The sequence below is a fragment of the Lynx canadensis genome, chromosome D3 (assembly GCF_007474595.2).
Source record: "Lynx canadensis isolate LIC74 chromosome D3, mLynCan4.pri.v2, whole genome shotgun sequence".
NCBI classification, from domain to species: Eukaryota; Metazoa; Chordata; class Mammalia; order Carnivora; family Felidae; genus Lynx; species Lynx canadensis.
The window spans coordinates 80,291,241-80,309,530 of record NC_044314.2 but is presented as its reverse complement, the minus strand read 5'-3'; the positions used below and the strand labels follow the sequence as shown (position 1 = coordinate 80,309,530).

Genomic DNA, 18,290 nt, shown 5'->3' with positions numbered 1-18,290 from the left:
TGGGGAGCATCCTGTTGTCTAGGAGAGGAGGGGTGAGGTTGGGGTGCCGCCCCCTCCCCTCTGATGGCTCGTGCTCAGTGCAGTCCCCTTTCACTTTCACCGACCCTGACCCCTGACGCATCAACAAAGCAAAAGCACCACCTGAATACGAAAGCAGTGCCGCAAATGCGATTTCCAGTGACTGCGAGGGAGGTTGTTAAATGTCTCTGAGCTCTGTCTTCTCTCCCCTCACATAACCCACTGGCTTGCTTCCATAGCATTTATCACTTCAAAATCTCTACAGAAATATTAGATCACAGCTAAGAATTTGCACGGTGCTGTGTTTCTGTAGGAAATCGCTGTCAAGAACGGTGTTACGTAAAGCTGTTCGAGGCCTGACAAGACCACAGTGCGGTGGCGGCCCTCCTTCCTACCTGGTAGCTGGAGACGCCCTCGTAGGGCAGCGGTGGAACCACACCTACTGCCTCCACTCCTGTAAAGGTCGATCCTAACGGATTTTGAGATCACAGGCTTTTGCTCATTACTGACGGTGACCTGTTGCCTGTGTGCGGGTCCGTCCTCGGTCACCTCATAACCTCATTAGTGACCGATGCTCTTGGTCTGGGTAAACTCACAGTTTCTAGCCAAGCGAATAGGAGCAGTGTTTCTCAACCTCGCATTAGGGGCCAGACAATTCCTTTGGTGGGGGCTGCCCTGTGTGTGTGGTAGCATGTTGAGCAGCTTCCTTAACCTCTACCCAGTGGGTGCCAACAGCATCCTCCACCTACCCCACGTCGTGACAGCCACAGATGGCTTCAGGCGTGTCAGATGTCCCTTGGGGCGGGGGCACAATGGCCCCGGCTGAGAACTGCCTTTCCAAGGGGAACGAGCATAGGTGTCCTTTCATAGGCTGTTAAGACACCTCTGAGTAAAAAGCACCCTGGCCCCGCAGCTGTGTGCTCACCAGATGATAGCCTCGTGTGGAGACCCCTCCCCACCCAGCCTTCTTGCCCATGTGCTTGGCTGGGCCTGGGTGAGGGAAGTTGGTGAGAGGCAGCTGTGAGGGTTTGACAGAGCTGCTTAGACGAGCTGGGCCCGAGCCTGGCAGGAAGGGCTGGAATTGAAGGAGAGCTGGTGAGTTAGCTTGAACTGGGGCCTTTCCCTCCGGGAAGGAGGGATATTTTGACTTGTGCACGTGGGTGCTGCAATGGTCTGTGTACATCGGCTCGAATTCTGAGCCGTCAGACCCTGAGAGAGCGCAGCCGCTAAGTTTTCTGCTTCCTCTTTGGTGGTGGAGAAAGCCCCAGAGGGAGGCAGGTACCTCCTCATCCGCTGGAGGTGGCAGCAGTGAAGGTGTCCGGAGCCCTGCCTCCAGGCATCTGGCCCTCCATCACCGCTGCAAGTCACATACAGTTGACTGGAACGTCTAGTTGTCTTTCGCAAGTATAAAGCCATTTGTTTGGTTAGCGCTTGATAAATGAGTTAGTGGACTGGAGTCAGATGGCTCAGCCCCTTTCCTGGCCCTGTTAACAGTGAGGACTACGAAAGTGAAATGTGAAATGGGGAATCCTGCCCTGACTGTGATGGTGGGATTCTTACTGTGATTCTAGAGAGAAAGCTCCATCGAAACATGAAAGGTGGTGTCAGAGCAAGTTGCTTTCCTTCGGATGCCCCCGTTTTCCCCTCTCTAAAGTGGGGGCTGATGGTAGCCCGCTCATAGGGTAGCGGCGAGGATGACTGTTTAATGCTCCTCCCGTACAGCCTGGCCTGTGGCTGGCATGATGATCTTTGTACAAGTGACTCAAAAGTCACCAGAGTCCATACGGTGGAAAACCCATCTGCTACCTGCCGCCTAGTCTCAGGAACCACACGTGTCCTGGGCTTTAGGGTTCCCTTTAAAAATACCAATTCCACGAACCTCTGACCTTGCGGTCTTCTTCCTTTCCCCATCCTGACTTCTGTCTCTGTGTGTACTCTCTCATCGTATCCTCTGAGTGTTCGTAAGGGCTGTTGGCACGTAAAACACCCTTAAATACCTTCTGTCCTCGGAACTGCGCTTTCGAAACAGACTTTGTGTTTCTTCAGATACATGCCCCCGCCAGCCTAGTGGAGCGCACACCTTGCCTTTCTAGCCTGTAACCCCCCTGAGTGCGGGAGCAGCGTCTCCCACGGCCGTGCCCCCGGGTTCACGGTCTTCTTGTGTGGGGTAACTCGTAAATGCCAATACCTTAGCAGATTAGCTGTCCTCGTGGTCCTGTGGAACGCCCCGGTGACTTTGAGCACAATACCCGTGGTAAGACACGGCCGTGGAGCGTAGCTGAGCGCGGAGTGCTGCCGTCGGGGTGTCCCGAGAGTACGACCAACTGCATCCCCCTTCTCCTTACGCAGAATCGCAAAGGTGCCGTGAGCGAACTGGAGCACGTTCCCGATGCGGTTTTGTGTGACGTGCATTCCCATGACGGCGTTGTCATTGCCGGGTAAGCAAAAACCTTTTTTCACATAGTAATTAACTCTTCATCTTAAGGTCTTTCGTTTCTCACGCGCCACCCTCTGAGTCCCAGTGCCGCGATCTTCCCCTGAGAGCGTGTACCTTCCCGCCTCAGCCCGGGTTTGAGACGGACACTCTCCATGATTCTGCCGTCCGGGATCGGAGTCTGAAGTTGGTGGTGAGAAGCGCGCGGTGTAGCCTAGAGCTACAGTCCATTTGTCTCCATGTGTCTTTCCTGGCTTTTAAATCACTCTTGTGGTGTGTTAGGTTAGATTTTCATTAAGGCAAACCGTCAGTATTTTATGAAGGCATAAAAAAGTCAAGCAAGAATGATACGTGTTGGCACAAACAGAGCCCACTCTTACTCTTGTTCTGAGGCCGTTAGGAGGAAGGGCCGCGGCCACACATAATCTTCCTGCCCCACCACACAGTGTGTATCTGCTGCTTAACTTGTCCTGAAATAGGCTTTTTAGTTATCTCCATCACGAAGAAATTGAATTTTAGCTTCTGTAAATTCCAGTGGCTTCTGTCCCAAAAACCCCTTTCGTGAATTCTTCCTGTTTGACTATAGAAATGTGAAACAGTTTGTGTATTTCTTTAATGTACAGTGAGGAGACCTATTTCATCTTTGGATTGAGAAGCAATCTTGACAGATCTCATGTTTTTCACTCGTACGTGGATCTTGAGAAGCTTAACAGAAGACCATGGGGAAGGGGAAGGGGAAAAAAATAGTTACAGAGAGGGAGGGAGGCAAACCATCGGAGACTCTTAAATACAGAGAACAAACTGAGGGTTGATGGGGGTTGGGGGAGAGGGGAAAGTGGGTGATGGGCATGGAGGAGGGCATTTGCTGGGATGAGCACTGGGTGTTGTATGTAAGCCAATTTGACAATACATTATATTTAAAAACTAACAAATTTTCAGGAAAAAATGAATGAACATTAAAAAAAAAAAGCCGTCTTGAATTACAGTCTCAAATTGTATACTTAACATTTGAAGTGGAGACCAGAATACTTAAAACCCTGAGTCTGGATTAGATTTGGGGTGAGTCCCCTAGGAGAGGTTTCTACTTGGAGGAAACCAAAAACAAACCTTGGCCTGAACAGCTTGTTAGTAGGTAGTCTTTTTCTTTAAAGAGGATGCTTTCGGGGCGCCTGGGTGGCGCAGTCGGTTAAGCGTCCGACTTCAGCCAGGTCACGATCTCGCGGTCCGTGAGTTCGAGCCCCGCGTCAGGCTCTGGGCTGACGGCTCGGAGCCTGGAGCCTGTTTCCGATTCTGTGTTTCCCTCTCTCTCTGCCCCTCCCCGTTCATGCTCTGTCTCTCTCTGTCCCAAAAATAAAAAACGTTGAAAAAAAAAATTAAAAAAAAAAAATAAAGAGGACGCTTTCCTTTTTTTTTTTTTTCCCCATTCTTAATGTTTATTTATTTATTTACTTTTGAAAGACAGGGGGCAAGCAGGGGAGGGGCAGAGACCAAGGGAGACACAAAGTCCAGAGCAGGCTCCAGGCTCTGAGCTGTCAGCACAGAGCCCGATGTGGTGCTTGAACTCACAAACTGTGAGATCATGACCTGAGCCGAAGTCAGACGCTTAACTGACTGAGCCACCCAGGAGCCCCAAGAAGACTCGATCCTTAAGCATTCCTCGAAGGACACCATTTGAGTTGAAACTCCAAACAGGTAAATGTTCCATGATCTGCGGGGCCTAAAAAAAGTATGTTTGCTTTAAACAAGATCTGCTCAGGAGGAACACTTTTCCTTAGCTTTTGTTTTGCTGGCCACAATTTAGAGGTTAATGCCCTTGCTGTAAATGCCGTAGAACTACTGTTTTTAGAAAGATGAGTGGACCACAAATACGGAAGTGTGGCTTTTGGCTTCTGTCTCTCGTTGCTAAAATGTGGGCCTAAGAGCTCATGCTCCATATGGTCCTTTCTGCCCACAAATTCTAAGACTCCATGGTAACTTGGAAAGGACCTCTGTCCTTCTAGCTTAAAGGGGTCTCCTGGTGTGTCAGGAGGTCTTTGAGGACAGAATATTGAGTTTGGACTGAGAGTCATAGAAGAAATTATGGCTAAAGGGGACTTTAATCTCAGAAGCCAAGTGTGAATTGATCTGGACATGGACCTCACAAGGGCAGGCTGGCCACGAGTCCAGAGGCCAGCCCTTTCTTTCCTGCCTGTCCGTTCCCCTGAGGGCTTCTCCACGTTACAGATGATGCCAGTGCAACGCAAAGCAGTGGCAGAGTTTGGTGGGTCGATAGGATGAAGCAGGACCTGTGGGTCAGAGAGGCTCCTCCCGACTCCTCTTCCTAAGAGAACCTTGCGTTTACGACCTGGCATTGGGTACTTTGGTCTTGCTTGTGCGTAGAGCATCTTGTGTTTATCATTAAAATTTTATCTGGTGGTTACGATGCTTGTTTTCTGGGTCGGATCTCGGATCCCTTTTCATTTGAGACAGCGGTGTTTGTGGTTACCTCATTCCCAATCAATGTCGTATTCGCCCGGCTTTGTGCAGCCTGTGCATCTCCAAGGACTTGCCTGCAGAGACGCCACTTCGCCATCTCTTTCCCCCGTCCTTAGCCTGTGTTTCTCTGATTTTGCTTCTTTTCCTTTCTCTCCCTTTGATCATAGGCAGAATTTGTTCGGGGGCTTAAGTTTTGTGCACCTACAGCTAAACCGAAATCTGTTAAGTTTGTTTCATATAGTTGACAGCAAAGGCTGTTACGAAACCTCCTGCTTCTTCCCATCTTTTTCAAGCCTCTGTGTAAAAGTTCCTGCTTTGGAGTCACATTGCTAAGGCCTAGAGTAATTTGCATTACAATTAGCCTTGCAGGTGACCCCATCTTGGGTCTGCCTCGCTCTGCCTCACTCAGAACCAGAGTAACCTTCAAATACTCTTTCACTCAAACCCGCCCGAGACCCAGACCTCACTCAAATGAGCAGGAGCTGGCCGACGCCTCCTCCCTCAGACTTGTCTTCCAGCACAGTAGGCAGATGTTATTCTTAGGGCTTTTGGTCTTTTGCTCTTTTTTCCATGAGTCTTCGCTTCCCTTACTATCTCACAGATGGTAATTTCAAGTTACCTTTTCCTGATGTTCTGAGCCCTTTGAAATTGGTTTCCAACCTACCTTTCTCCTGATTACTCTCCTGAGGGTAACTTTGGCTTTTCCCACGGTGCCTCAGTTGCCTCTGGCCATGTCTTCTTTATTTTTTAACATTGAGATATAAATCACACACCATAAAATGTACCCTTTTAGGTTGCAGAAGTCAGTAATTTCTAGTATATTCACAAGGCTGTGTAACCTTCTGCCACTGTCTCATCCAGAACATTTTCATCACCCTAAAAAGAACCCAGTCCCCATTCTTTAAGGCCGAACTCAAGTCTTCTCTCCTCCCATGGGCATCTCTAGCCCCCTGGCCTATTAACCCCACCCCAATATCTGCCCACCTCCTGACTCCTGGGGAAGTGACTGTCTGCAGCTTCTAGCACAGCTTTGCCTTGACATTTTTGTTTTCTGCTGTGGCTTTACTTTGAAATAATTCACAGCCTTGTATTTTCTGTGCAGTTAATTTGTAAGAATTTTTTTTTTTTTAGTTTATTTGAGAGCAGGGTGAGGCAGAGAGAGAGGGAGAGAGAGAGAATTCCAAGCAGGCTCCACACTGTCAACACAAAACCCGTCAAAACCCGTCGTGGTGCTCGAACTTACATACCATGAGGTCATGACCTGAGCCAAAACCAGGAGTCGGACACTTAAATGACTAAGCCACCCAGGTGTCCCTGTAAGCATCTTTTTTTAAAACTAGGGGTGGCATGTGATATTTGATTAACTGCCTCAAAGTGCTTGTACATCATTTTGTCCGAAAGAAGTACTACAATTTAATATACAGACCCCCATCCCACCTGTATACCGCATGTTACATGGTAAACTGGAGAAATCCCTAATTTCTCTGGTCTGTTCTTTGATTTCTTAGTCTTTTCAAGAAACTTGGAATCATGTAGTTTTAAACCTGGAAGGAGCTGTCGAGGAAACTGTTTCAAAGCACGCTCGTTTTGTGTGGCTGACCAAGGCTGAGGGGTGTGGCGAGCCGGGACTGGCGTGTGCGTGCGTGGCCGCTCTGCTGTTCGTCTGCAGTGTCCACGTGGAGAGCCGGGCGCCAGGGCTCCCCTCTCGAGTCCTCATTTGCTACTGTGATGGCCCGTACTACCAATCTTCTTTAAAAATTATAAAACACGTGCTTATTAAGAGCCTTTAAATTCCATAGAAGGGTGCGGAATAAAGAATGACACGTCCCTAGCCTCGTTTTCCTAGGCTAGAGTCCCATTTGTGGAATTGCTGGATTTAGAGGAATAAATTTTCACATTTTCCAGATTAAGAAATTATTATTTTTAAATTTTTTTTTTTCAACGTTTATTTATTTTTGGGACAGAGAGAGACAGAGCATGAACGGGGGAGGGGCAGAGAGAGAGGGAGACACAGAATCGGAAACAGGCTCCAGGCTCTGAGCCATCAGCCCAGAGCCCGACGCGGGGCTCGAACCCACGGACCGCGAGATCGTGACCTGGCTGAAGTCGGACGCTTAACCGACTGCGCCACCCAGGCGCCCCAAGAAATTATTATTTTTAAAATATTTTTTGTATTTTTTTTTATTGACTAGAAGTCTCTAGTGCGAGCGGGGGAGGGGCAGAGAGAGAGGGCGAGAGAATCCCAAGCAGGCTCTGTGCCAGCGGCTCGAGGGCTCGAACCCATGAAACTGCGAGATCATAACCTGAGCCAAAACCGAGAGTGGGACGCGTAACCGACTGAGCCACCCAGGTGCCCCAAGAAACTACTTTTGAAATGCCCCGATGGGGCGCCTGGGTGGCGCAGTCGGTTAAGCGTCCGACTTCAGCCAGGTCACGATCTCGCGGTCCGTGAGTTCGAGCCCCGCGTCAGGCTCTGGGCTGATGGCTCAGAGCCTGGAGCCTGTTTCCGATTCTGTGTCTCCCTCTCTCTCTGCCCCTCCCCCGTTCATGCTCTGTCTCTCGCTGTCCCAAAAATAAATAAACGTTGAAAAAAAAAAAAAAAATTTAAAAAAAAAAAAAAAAAAAAAAAAAAAAAAAAGAAATGCCCCGATGACCCTCAACTCCTTTCCAGTCTAATTTTTTGCTTTGAAGTCTCCAAACCGTCCCTCAAGCCTGCCCTCCTGAATACACCTCCCTCGTTTGTGTCTGTGCATAAGTAATGAGCAGACACATTCACGTCTTAACTTCCTGCAGCATGGCTTCATCCCTGCCCTTCCACCGAGCCTGCCCTTCCACCGAGCCACACGCTGTCACAGGTCGCCGGCAGTCTTTTCTTGGCCCATCCCCTCCCGTGTCGTGGCCGTGTTGGGTCTTGTTGGCTGTATCCCTCTTAACGTGCTGGAGGTGGTGCATCGAGCGCGTGTGGACCCTCAGAGCCTTACACCGGGCCCGGCACCCGAGAACCTTGGAGGAAAGTGTACGGAATGAAAACTCCCTGCTTCTGGGACCCTGTGCTTTCTGTGCTTCCTGACCGCATCTTCCGTACCTTACTGCCCGGACTCCTGTCGCCGCCCTTCTTGCCTTTCTGTGGTCTTCTTTGGCCTCTTAGCAGTGGTGTGCAGCATCCCGGAAAGCACCTGCAGCCGTTGTTTTCTTTGCTGATTGGAAAAGTAGAAGTTCCTTCACCTGTGACTGAGTTAGTCAGACACAACCTATACCTTGTTCTTTCAGCTAAAACTTCCGTTTCTTTTTTTTTTTAATAAAATTTTAAAAAATGTTTATTTTTGAGAGAGAGACAGAGTGTGAGCAGGGCGGGGTGGGGGGGGGGCGCAGACAGAGAGGGAGACACAGACTCTGAGGCAGGCTCTAGGCTCTCAGCACAGAGCCCGACACAGGGCTCGAACTCCCGAACTGCGAGATCATGACCTGAGCCGAAGTCGGATGCTTAACCCAGGCACCCCACCCATTTCTTTAACCTGAGGAGAAATTTGTGTTCAGAAGCCAGCAATCTCCACGCAGTAAACCACCTGTCTGTCAGAGTTCATCCTCCGGCTGTGTTTCCTCTGTGATGGGGTACGACTCCTGAAACTGAGGTTTCGTGTGTGCTTTCCCTTGTATTTAGAAGAAGAGATGTGATCTGGACGGTTTGTGGATTATCCGCGATTAGGAAGTGTGGTCTTTGTGTTTCTTTTGGTGATGACAGCTCTGGGAATTTTAAAATGTTTCTCAAGTTCTGCGGATCAGAGATGAGCCTAGGGGAACATCCCTGGCCTGTTTTGTGATGCTTCCACTGTTCTTCGTGTCCCCAGTTGCACTCTGGAAGGGAAGAGCGTTGAAAACAAAGGACCTCACGAGTTGAGAGAGGCCCCGTTGTAAACCTGAGCTGTAGGTCTAGGTGTGATGGGCCAGAAGGAGATTGGCTTTACCGCCACCTAGTGAAGGAGAGAACTCCAGGTACGACGTGCAGGACACCGTCAGCCTGGGGCTCGCCGGGGGCCTTGTGTGCCGCCCCCCATGAGGCTGTTAGCTCCCCAGAGGCTTTTGTCAGATGCCCGGGTGTACTGTGGTGTCTTGAAACAAACTCCCTCCTCACTGTTACTCACGATTCGCAAGCCAGAAGCGTTGCGGTTTGCGGAAGAGCGTGCTTCCCCATCCCCGTTCGAGGACCTTTTCCTCCCCGTTTGGTTGAACCCATATGAGGCCCCCTCTCTGTGCTGCGGTTTTTCTCAACACTCCTTAATGTTTTCCTGCCCTGTCCTCTGCTGATGTGATCTGCCTTTTTAGCGTACGGTCTCTGTCTGTACTGGAAGGAACGGTGACAGCGTCTCAGTGTCTCTGATCCATGATCCGCGATCGGTGCCTCTGCCAAGAGTGATTGGAGGGGCGAACTAGCATTTGGCGTGGCAAAATATCAGCATTCTTCCTTCCCTGAAGATGTTGCTGTCCCCTGTGGTCTCGTTTTCATCCACCCCTGTTCCCTGTGAGGCAAGAGTGCCCGAGCAGACGTGTGACCAGAGTGCCGGCACCTGTCTGTAGCAGCCAAGTGACTTGTGGCTGTGGCTCCGGCTTCTGCCTTTAGTAGCTCTGTATGTCCGCACGACCTGGACACCAGGGCTTCCAGGCTTCTGCGGGGGGGAAGCTGAGCTTTGAGCTTCCAGTTTCTATATGTAAAATAGAACGTCTGACTGTCCGGTTCAGTTTGCACTTGCAGTGCAATTGTCTCATTTTTTCTAATTAAGAACTACAGGAAAATAGTGATTCAAATGCAGTCCCACATCTAAGGGAACTTGAAATACCCCGCTTTTAGCCCCTCTTCCTCCACTTTTTCCCAGTAATTAAAAAAGTGCCTTTTAGTTGACCATGTTACCATACCACAAATGGCTTTCCTCTGAAATCGTGTGTGTGCCCCATTTTAAAAATATATTCTACCCAGGAGCTAAAGACGGCAAAGATGGGATTTAATACTCGGCTAGCTTCAAGCGAATGTATAAAACACGGGTAATACCTGTGGATTGCTTTGAGACTTTTGAGATAACATGCTTTGTAAGTAGAGACCGGTGATAAAGATGTGTTAGATAAATGTCCCCTCGCTTATACTTAGTAAGGACATGCTTTTTATCTTTCTCCTTCTTAAGGAACTTTTTCTCTTGACAGTTTTCCTTTCAACCTTGGTTTATATAGATTTTGTGCTGCGGCTCATTATGACATTGGACTGTTTCCCATAAGGAATTCGATCATTATCCGTTAGGGACCTCTTTTTTAAAAATACTTCTGAATTTATTTATTTTCTGCTGTGAGGTATACATGCTCTTCTGGTAAGTAAGTCTGAGGTAAGGTATTGATAAGAGACTGGAGAAGAGCATTACATTTGTTATATCCTTAATGAAGGAGCTCCAGAATATCCTTAATAAATACTGGTGAACTCATGACTGCATTTATCCATCTCTGGTTCTCCAAGGAATAATGGGAAGGGCCACAGCTACAATAACTCTGCATAACCATCATTGACTCTGACTCTATTGATTGTGATTAACCAAGATGTATGGAAAACAGTTTTAAGTGTGTAGTGCATGTATCTCGTAAGGTCCATTAAGATGTTCATTATTTTTCAATTGATGCGTCTTAAACTGCACTTGATGTCTACAGTAGTGCTTTTCCACGGAAAGACTGCACTGTGGGATTGAGTTCATTTTGTTAATTGCATAATCCAATACAGTCATGTTTCATAGAAAACAGTAAATACTCTTGATCTCATTGATTTGTACTCTTTGGTTATTACTAAATAAACTATGGAGCATGAGAATAGTCCTTAAAGCTTCTACATGTTAAGGGAAAAAAATGTTTCCTGAAATGTGGGACCTCTGCCAAATTGCTTTGTAGGCTTTAAACCACTTCTACCTTCTGAGTTTAAGTCGGTAGATTGATTCATTCAACATTTACTAAGCACGTATGAATACTCCAGACACCTCCCTTGCTCCCCGGCTGGCAAGGGACACGGCCCAGGCGGCCACAGAACAACCAGGGAGACGTGAGGGGAGGCCGAGAGCAGGGCGCCCGCCATAGTACACTGGGGAGAGGCACCTCGTCCGGGCCTGGAGTCAGGCCGGCTTTCTGCTGGGACGTGACTTCTCAGCCAAGTCTGGAAGGATGAGTGGGAGCTGGCGGGTAGAGTTTTGTCTGAGGCAGGGATGCGAATGAGTTCCCTACGTGCTGCCACTCCTCAGTCCCACGCCTGCGATGGGCATTAGTAATCCATCGCAGCATTTGTGATGGCGTTCAGCTTCAGGATCCTTCTCCACACCGGCCTGTAGGCAGCCGCTACCAGCTTCCCGGATTTGACACACAAATGCAAACATTTGCATTCCTGGCCTGAGGCCTCATAGCAAGGCTCCTTTTGGCTGCCATGAGTATTGACCAGAAGAGAACCGTGACTTCGCTTTGGGGATGGTTGTATGCGTGTGGCTCTGTCAAGGGTGCGGTTCTGTCAGCCGTTCTGTACGTCCTCCCACGTCCCCCGTGGAGCGTGTGTGGGAGGCTCCACTGTGCCCACCCGGCCTCACGCTCCTTGCCAGCACAGGGAGTCTTTTTGTTGGCTGCCTCCCTTCCGGTTAGAGACGGTGGTGGGATTGGTGGGTTAGGTTCAGGAGTTGTGTCCTGCAAGCCTGAGTCCCAATACTGAAAACAATAAAGGGCGTATGTTGCGCTTGAGTGGGGATGGTTCTGGAAAGCCGTATTTGTTTGAAGACATTGTCCTGTGAGGAGGCAGCCTGGCTCGTTGGCTAAGCAGCAGTTGGAGAACAGCCTGGGGACCTGTTTTGATCCCAGCTGTGCCACTAAAATGTTTTTTGTGACCTTGGGTGAGTCACTTAACCTTACTTACAGCATTCTTAAATCAAAACAACCCCCCCGCCCCTCCCCCCCTTGTCATGAAGAGCCTGGGGAAAAAAGTGTTTTTAGCAAATAAGTACAGGCACCTGGAAGCAGTGTAAACACCCCCTTTCCTCTCTGCTGCCCACCCCCCCCCCTTTGGATATTTATACAAGAAGAAAGGCTAAAGTTGGGTTGTTGTTGTTTTTTTTTTTTTTTTTTTTTTAACTGCACAGCATTTCTTCTTTTCCTTCGGGTCTCTTAGTCCAAATGAGTAGTCCGTTTGGTGGAAACTTACTAGTTAATGGAAGCTCTTCGGTGGTAAATCATCGAAAATTGGCAATTGCTCTGGCGAGCGGAGCTTGAGAGAGGCTCTATTCCCATTCTTTCAACAAAAAATCAGCTGTGGTCTCTGACCTATTTATTTGGAGGTAACCTTGCCAAGCGTAAAAGAGATTGAGAGAGCATACAGTGTCACTGGTCCGTGCCATGGGCTGGGACATCCTCCCTCATTTTGAAAAGCCTTCTTTCTCCTTCAGTTTTTCTTTAGTGCTCTTACATCAGCTAATATATTAGTTGCAGTTGTACTTTGCACAGACACTAATTAGAGAGCCATCAACATTGGGGTCCAAAGGCTTACCGACAATGCAACTGTCATAGTGGCGTCTTAATTGGTTGAGTGTAATTGTCATTAGGCAGCGATAAAGACATCTGGAGCTCTGGAGAAAAATCAGCTTTCTTTCCTGCCTCCCTTCGATATCTGTTCTTGCTTCTCCTGGCCAAATGTTGTTAAGCACTTTTAGATCACATTTAGGGCTTGGTCCATTTCCCTCTGCTCCAACCGGTGTTGTACCCTCATGAAGCTGTCTGTTTCTTGAGCACGAGTTCGTTAGCATGGAGTCTGATCTCCTTGGCTATGGCTGCTTGCACTTGCATTAGATTCTAGAGCCTGGCTCTGAGTCATCCCCCAGCACCTCCTGAAATGGTATTTATTCTCTGTTCGTTCTGCTCAAAAAGGAGACATACGGTCTTTTATATTTTGCAGCAAAACATTTATGCTGTTGGGGCACCTGGGTGGTGCAGTCAGTCAATCGTCCAACTCTTGTTTTTGGCTCAGGTCATGATCTCAGGGTCATGGGATTGAGCCCTCTTTGGGCTCTGAGATGGCTGGAGCCTGCTTAAGATTGATATATTCTCTCTCTCTCTCTCTCTCTCTCTCTGACCCTCTCCCTGGCTCACATGCTCTCTCTGAAATTAAAATTAAATTATAAAAAAAAAAACAACATTGATCTATTCTCATGCTCTTTGGACATGAAGAATGAAGTTGATTTAAATGGATATCTATGAAAATGTTCTTCTTTACCAAAATAATTTAGCTTATCCTGTGTTTTTATAGATACTTTAATCAGTTTGGAAGTAAATGCAGGGTATTTAATACCTATCAGTGTGTGTGTGTTCTGAGTGTGTCACTGACCATCAGCAGAAGGTGGGCAGTAGGAGTAGAAGGAGGTGCCACTCAAACCAGTCAGGTTGTTCCTTGTGGACACCCTCTTTCAGTCACTGTTTACTGTTACCCGTGTGTAAGCCACTGTGATGGAGATAACAGCATTGATATCTGGCCTTCTCAGGGACTTCACAGTGAAGTTGAGACCTGGAATGTAACTGTGAATGCTGTTTCTTCAGGTACAGGGTGTGCTAGTTGAGTCAGAAAAGGCTTCCTGGGGGAGGAGGGCATCTGCTGGACACTGAGGGGTTGGTAGGCTTGGGCCAGGTCAGGGGTTCTCCATGTTGCCTAAACATTGGAAACACTGATGGCCTGGTTCCACTCTGAGAGAGTCCGATTTTAACTGGTCTGTGTGTGCTTCAGGCATCAGGAGTTTGGAAAGCATCCCAGGTGATTCTCGTGTGCAGCCAGCACTGGGACCCCCTGGGCCGGGTTGTCAGGAGGGAGAACACCCCAGAAAAGTGGACAGTTGAACAGAGACGCAGAGGCCAGAGTATGTGGAAGCCAGGAATGGCGGACTTGGCTGGAGGCTGGTTCATGCTAAGGAAGAGCAGAACAGGAGACTGGGTGGAAGCTAGTTTGGGGAGGGTTCTCTGGGCGAGGCCCAGTGATGAAGCCGTCAAGGCCTGAGGAGCTAGTGAAGCTTCCTCAGTGTCCGGTGCTATTCTGGCCTGACTCTTCTAGTTGTTGGACTCACAGTAAGGCCCAGCCCCTGCCCTGAGAAGCAGGCTTGTAGGTTCTTGGGGAGATGAGCAGACACACAAACACACACACACACACACACACGCACGCACACACACACTTGCCATGAGAAAAAAAGTCTAGGTTGCTGTCATCTGGGCTAGATCATGGGGGGACTTGGGCTAGTGTGGAGGTGAAGGGAGGGAGGGAGAATGAGTATTCATGTCATCAAGTACTTTTGAGAGCTTGGCTTGTGCAGGGTTGACTCTGGGGGAGGCTCAAACTAAGGGGCTGTGAGGTGCCCAGAGGTTTGGACCGGAGTGGCATCCCTGGGGAAGGGAAGGGAGAGGACGTGGCCCCTGAACGCAGAGGACAGTGTGTGGTGGGCGGCAGAGAGGGTATGGAGGAGCTGCCCGGTTTTGCACCGGTGATGGGACTAGTGTGGTCACCGAGGAAAGGAAGGAGTTTAGCCACAGGCTGGTTTGTGGGGAACTAAAGCCTTTCAAGGAGCACATGCATTTAATTCTAGACACATGGCATCTCAGGGTGAGTGGGACATTTTTTGTGGAGGACAGGCCCATCAGGACCCTCCGCGTATTAATAGAGCGCTCTTGGTGGGGCCCTGCGTGCCCTCCCTCTCCTCCTCCCGGGAGCTGAGCGGGGGCATCCGGTTGTATTTCCCAGCTTGCTGCTGGGTGTGGTCCAGCAGTTTTTCAGGTTTTGGTTTTGTGGTTTTGCCTCCAAACTATATGTGTAAAGGGACCTTGGGGCTGGAGCTCAGGCCGCTGAAACGCTCTCCTGTGGCCCCTGGTGGGGTGCACCTGTGAGACTGTGGGTGTGGGCCAGCATACTGGTCGCCAGTGGACAGGAAGCACACCTCCCAAGCACACCTCGCCCTGAAAGCCCTTCGTTCTCTGACTACCGCGTTCCCTTTCCGTGTCTCCCAGTCCCCTTCTCTGTACTTCTGGGGGCGTCACCACCCTTCTCTCTTTTCTTTTTTTTAATCTTTTTTAATGTTTATTTATTATTGAGAGACAGAGCATGAGCAGGGGAAGGGCAGAGAGAGAGGGAGACACAGAATCCGAAGCAGGCTCCAAGCTGTCAGCATAGAGCCCGACGCGGGGCTCGAACCCACAAACCACGAGATCATGACTTGAACCAAAGTCGGACGTTTAACCAACTGAGCCACCCGTGTGCCCCGCCCTTCTGTCTTTTCTGAAATGGCTCCTTCCTTCCACATGGAATGTAACCTGGAGAATCTCATCATGCACAGTCTAGACAGTCAAACACGTTATCTCTGTTGAGTGTTGCGATAGCTAAGCGAGTGGCCTCTGTCCAGGGAACACCGGAGTTGTTGTCAGGGATGTCGTGGTGAGCCTGGTAGATCTGGCACAGTGGTGTGTGTTCTTGTGTAGGGTTCCTCATTAGGAGGGGTGATTTGGAATACTGCCCGGAAGACCTGGGAGCCAGCGGCCGTGCTTTGGCCGCGGGGATATCAATATCCGCCCTTGCTTGCTTATCGCCAGGCTTAACGACACTTGTGGAGTGAACGTTCCTATTTACTGGAGGATCAGTGGTCCTGCAGAGTTCCCTGAGTCCGATTTTAGAAAGCACGTCTCTCCTGTTGGCCCTTTACACCACACGTACACTCCCCAGGCACTGTCCTGCAGGGGGAGAACCGGATCTCCAACGGAGGGACTTTGTGTGACAGAATCACCTTTGAATTACATGTTATGTGTATTTACTGTCAGTAGTTTGAGGGAAATCCTGCTACGTTCAGTAAACGAAGCACTCCTCTATCAGAGTGTTCTTAGTTTGTTTATTGAGAAATCTCCCATGAGAAATTGATCTGTAACGACTTCACAGATCTATCATGTGATTTCAGTAGTTAAGTAAATCTCAGAGATTATCTTGTTTGAGTGTGTATACTTTTAATGTCAGATCCAAGAAACCCTGAAGGACCTACAGCCTCAGGAGGACTGAACCTGCTTAAACTTGCCTGCCTGTCTTTGTGTTTGTGGGGGTGCATCATTAGACTCTTAAAGCATTTCTAACACACCTCCTCACAGTCGCCGTACATGTTGAATCGAACCCTCGGTGGCAGATGTAAGGAACTTGGTGTAAATACCTCGATGGCAGGCACACCACCTCATCTGGTCATTCCATTATCCTCGTATCTGTGGGGCCTGATGTCTGAGCAGCTTCTGGCCCTGCCTTGGCTTTGATGGAGAGAGTCATTTGTTGGAGTGGCAGTAGTAATAGGAGAGAGTGAGTGCTCCTATTTTCTAAGTGGGCAAAACCGGGGAGCGTCATGCATTCGGGCAAGAGCTTTTCATGAGAAAGCAGCATTGTCTGGCTGCTAAAGGCAAGATTTAATTGTTTCAGCAAATCAATTAGTCTTTGGGGACTTTAATCAGTCAAATCTGATGCATGGATGAGGCATTAGAAAGCTCGAGCCTGTAAGACCATTAGTCCTTAGCATCTCTCTGTCTTGAGTGTATATGTGTAAACAAACACTGGGACTTCTACAAATTCCCGCTAGCCATCCCTTTGCTGGGAGAATGCAGGGTAGCAGACTCGTTACGATAGCGTAAAGGAGATCTCGACACCCAGTGTCGTAGTGTGGCGTTCTCATTGAACCGTCACCATTGTGCTGTGAGAACGCGAACCGTGTTGACAGCCTTCTGTCGTCTGCTTGACATTTTCTCCTGTTGGAGTCACTCATCTAAACAACGTGGCAGGAGTGGTCCTACACCGACCAGATCTTCTTCCTCTGGTGTTTTAAGGCTCTCCCCATTTTCCCCACCACAGCCCTGCTCTCCGGTCCCCATTTGGACCCAGGTGTGCCCTTCTTTTCCAGATATACATCAGGGGACGTAAGGGTGTGGGACACCCGCACCTGGGACTACACAGCCCCTTTCCTGGACTCAGAGTATGAGGAGGACGAGCCTGGAATGCAGCCATATGTCTCCTTTGTGAGGATAAACAGCTCGCTGGCGGTAGCGGCTTATGAGGATGGTAAGTAACCGCAACCCTCCTCCCTATTAAGGAAAAAAAAAAAAGCTTTACAAAAATTAAGCAGCTGTGGCCGGCTCCCCCCTGTAATCCCTGCATACATACACGTGGGCACACACACATGTGCACACACATACACCCACTCTTTGCCTTTATGTGAAGAAGTTGGCCAATAACCGTCCATGCATTAGTAGGCAGTGGAGCACAGCACCCAGTAAGACTGGTGTTTAATTCCTACTGGAGCTGGTAGACTGGGTTTCTGTGCCAGACACGAGGCTGGCCAAGCCATCTTAAGCAAATAGCTTGTTTGGTATAAAATATTAAATATACTTGGCCTACTTTTCCTTCAGTCTCTGCTCAGTCCAAAGGGAACAGGGAAAGGGAGGGATAGACAGATAATCTATTGACAAATATGGAAATAGAAAAATAAAAGTCAGTGCCTACCTTTTCCTGGCACTTCCATACCATACAAGATAATTTACGGTGATCTGTGGTCTCTCTGGGATTGATAGAATCCTTTTGTGTACAAACAACTGTGGATTTACAGAACTAGCTAGGAAAAGTCTAAAATTATATGCACCTGAGTCATGAAACACTGGTCAGTTTTGTAGCTAACAGGGATAATGATTTCGAGGGCCATGACATCCGCGTTCCTGCCTTCCATTATGTGTGAATTTGGAATCTCTAAGCTCTGTTTCCCCACTTGCCTGAAAGGTGAACCACAAAATATTTTGGAATGTTAGTGTTCATGTTGTGGCACTATGGCAAATCTTCAGAGTCAGTGGTTGGCTCAGGGACAAAACTATAGTAAAGTAGCTCATGGGCAATTTTAGATTCGTATGTCATTTAAAAAATAGGGCTGAGGTCTTGAAAATATTTTCGATTTATTACTTTAACAACATGAACTCTGTTCTTTCAGTTTGACATTAGTAGACACCATTGGTAGATTTTTTTCAGCCTCTAGAAATTCAGCTAAGCTGTTTCTGTAGTATGTAGTATTTCCTCTATGTTTACTGAGATCCTGGATAGATAACAGAAGATGAGCTTGAGTGTGTTTGGTACTTTCCAAATTACCAATGAGGTTTTTTGTGTGTGTGGTTTAATTTTTTTAATTTTATTTATTTATTTTTAAATTTACATCCAAATTAGCTAGTATATAGTGCAACAATGATTTCAGGAGTAGATTCCTTAATGCCCCTTACCCATTTAACCCATCCTCCCTCCCACAACCCCTCCAGCAACCCTCAGTTTGTTCTC

General features: G+C 48.5%; 1 protein-coding gene across 1 annotated transcript in view; it reads left to right on the top strand.

Moving 5' to 3' along the window:
- The window catches only part of FBXW8 (F-box and WD repeat domain containing 8), a 122,521-nt gene that overhangs the window by 33,654 nt on the left and 70,577 nt on the right, over positions 1-18,290 (top strand). Inside the window, exons 4-5 of the mRNA XM_030292469.1 lie at positions 2,368-2,456; positions 16,879-17,036. Coding sequence (XP_030148329.1) covers positions 2,368-2,456; positions 16,879-17,036 — 247 coding nt within the window. The remainder of the gene's footprint in view (positions 1-2,367; positions 2,457-16,878; positions 17,037-18,290) is intronic.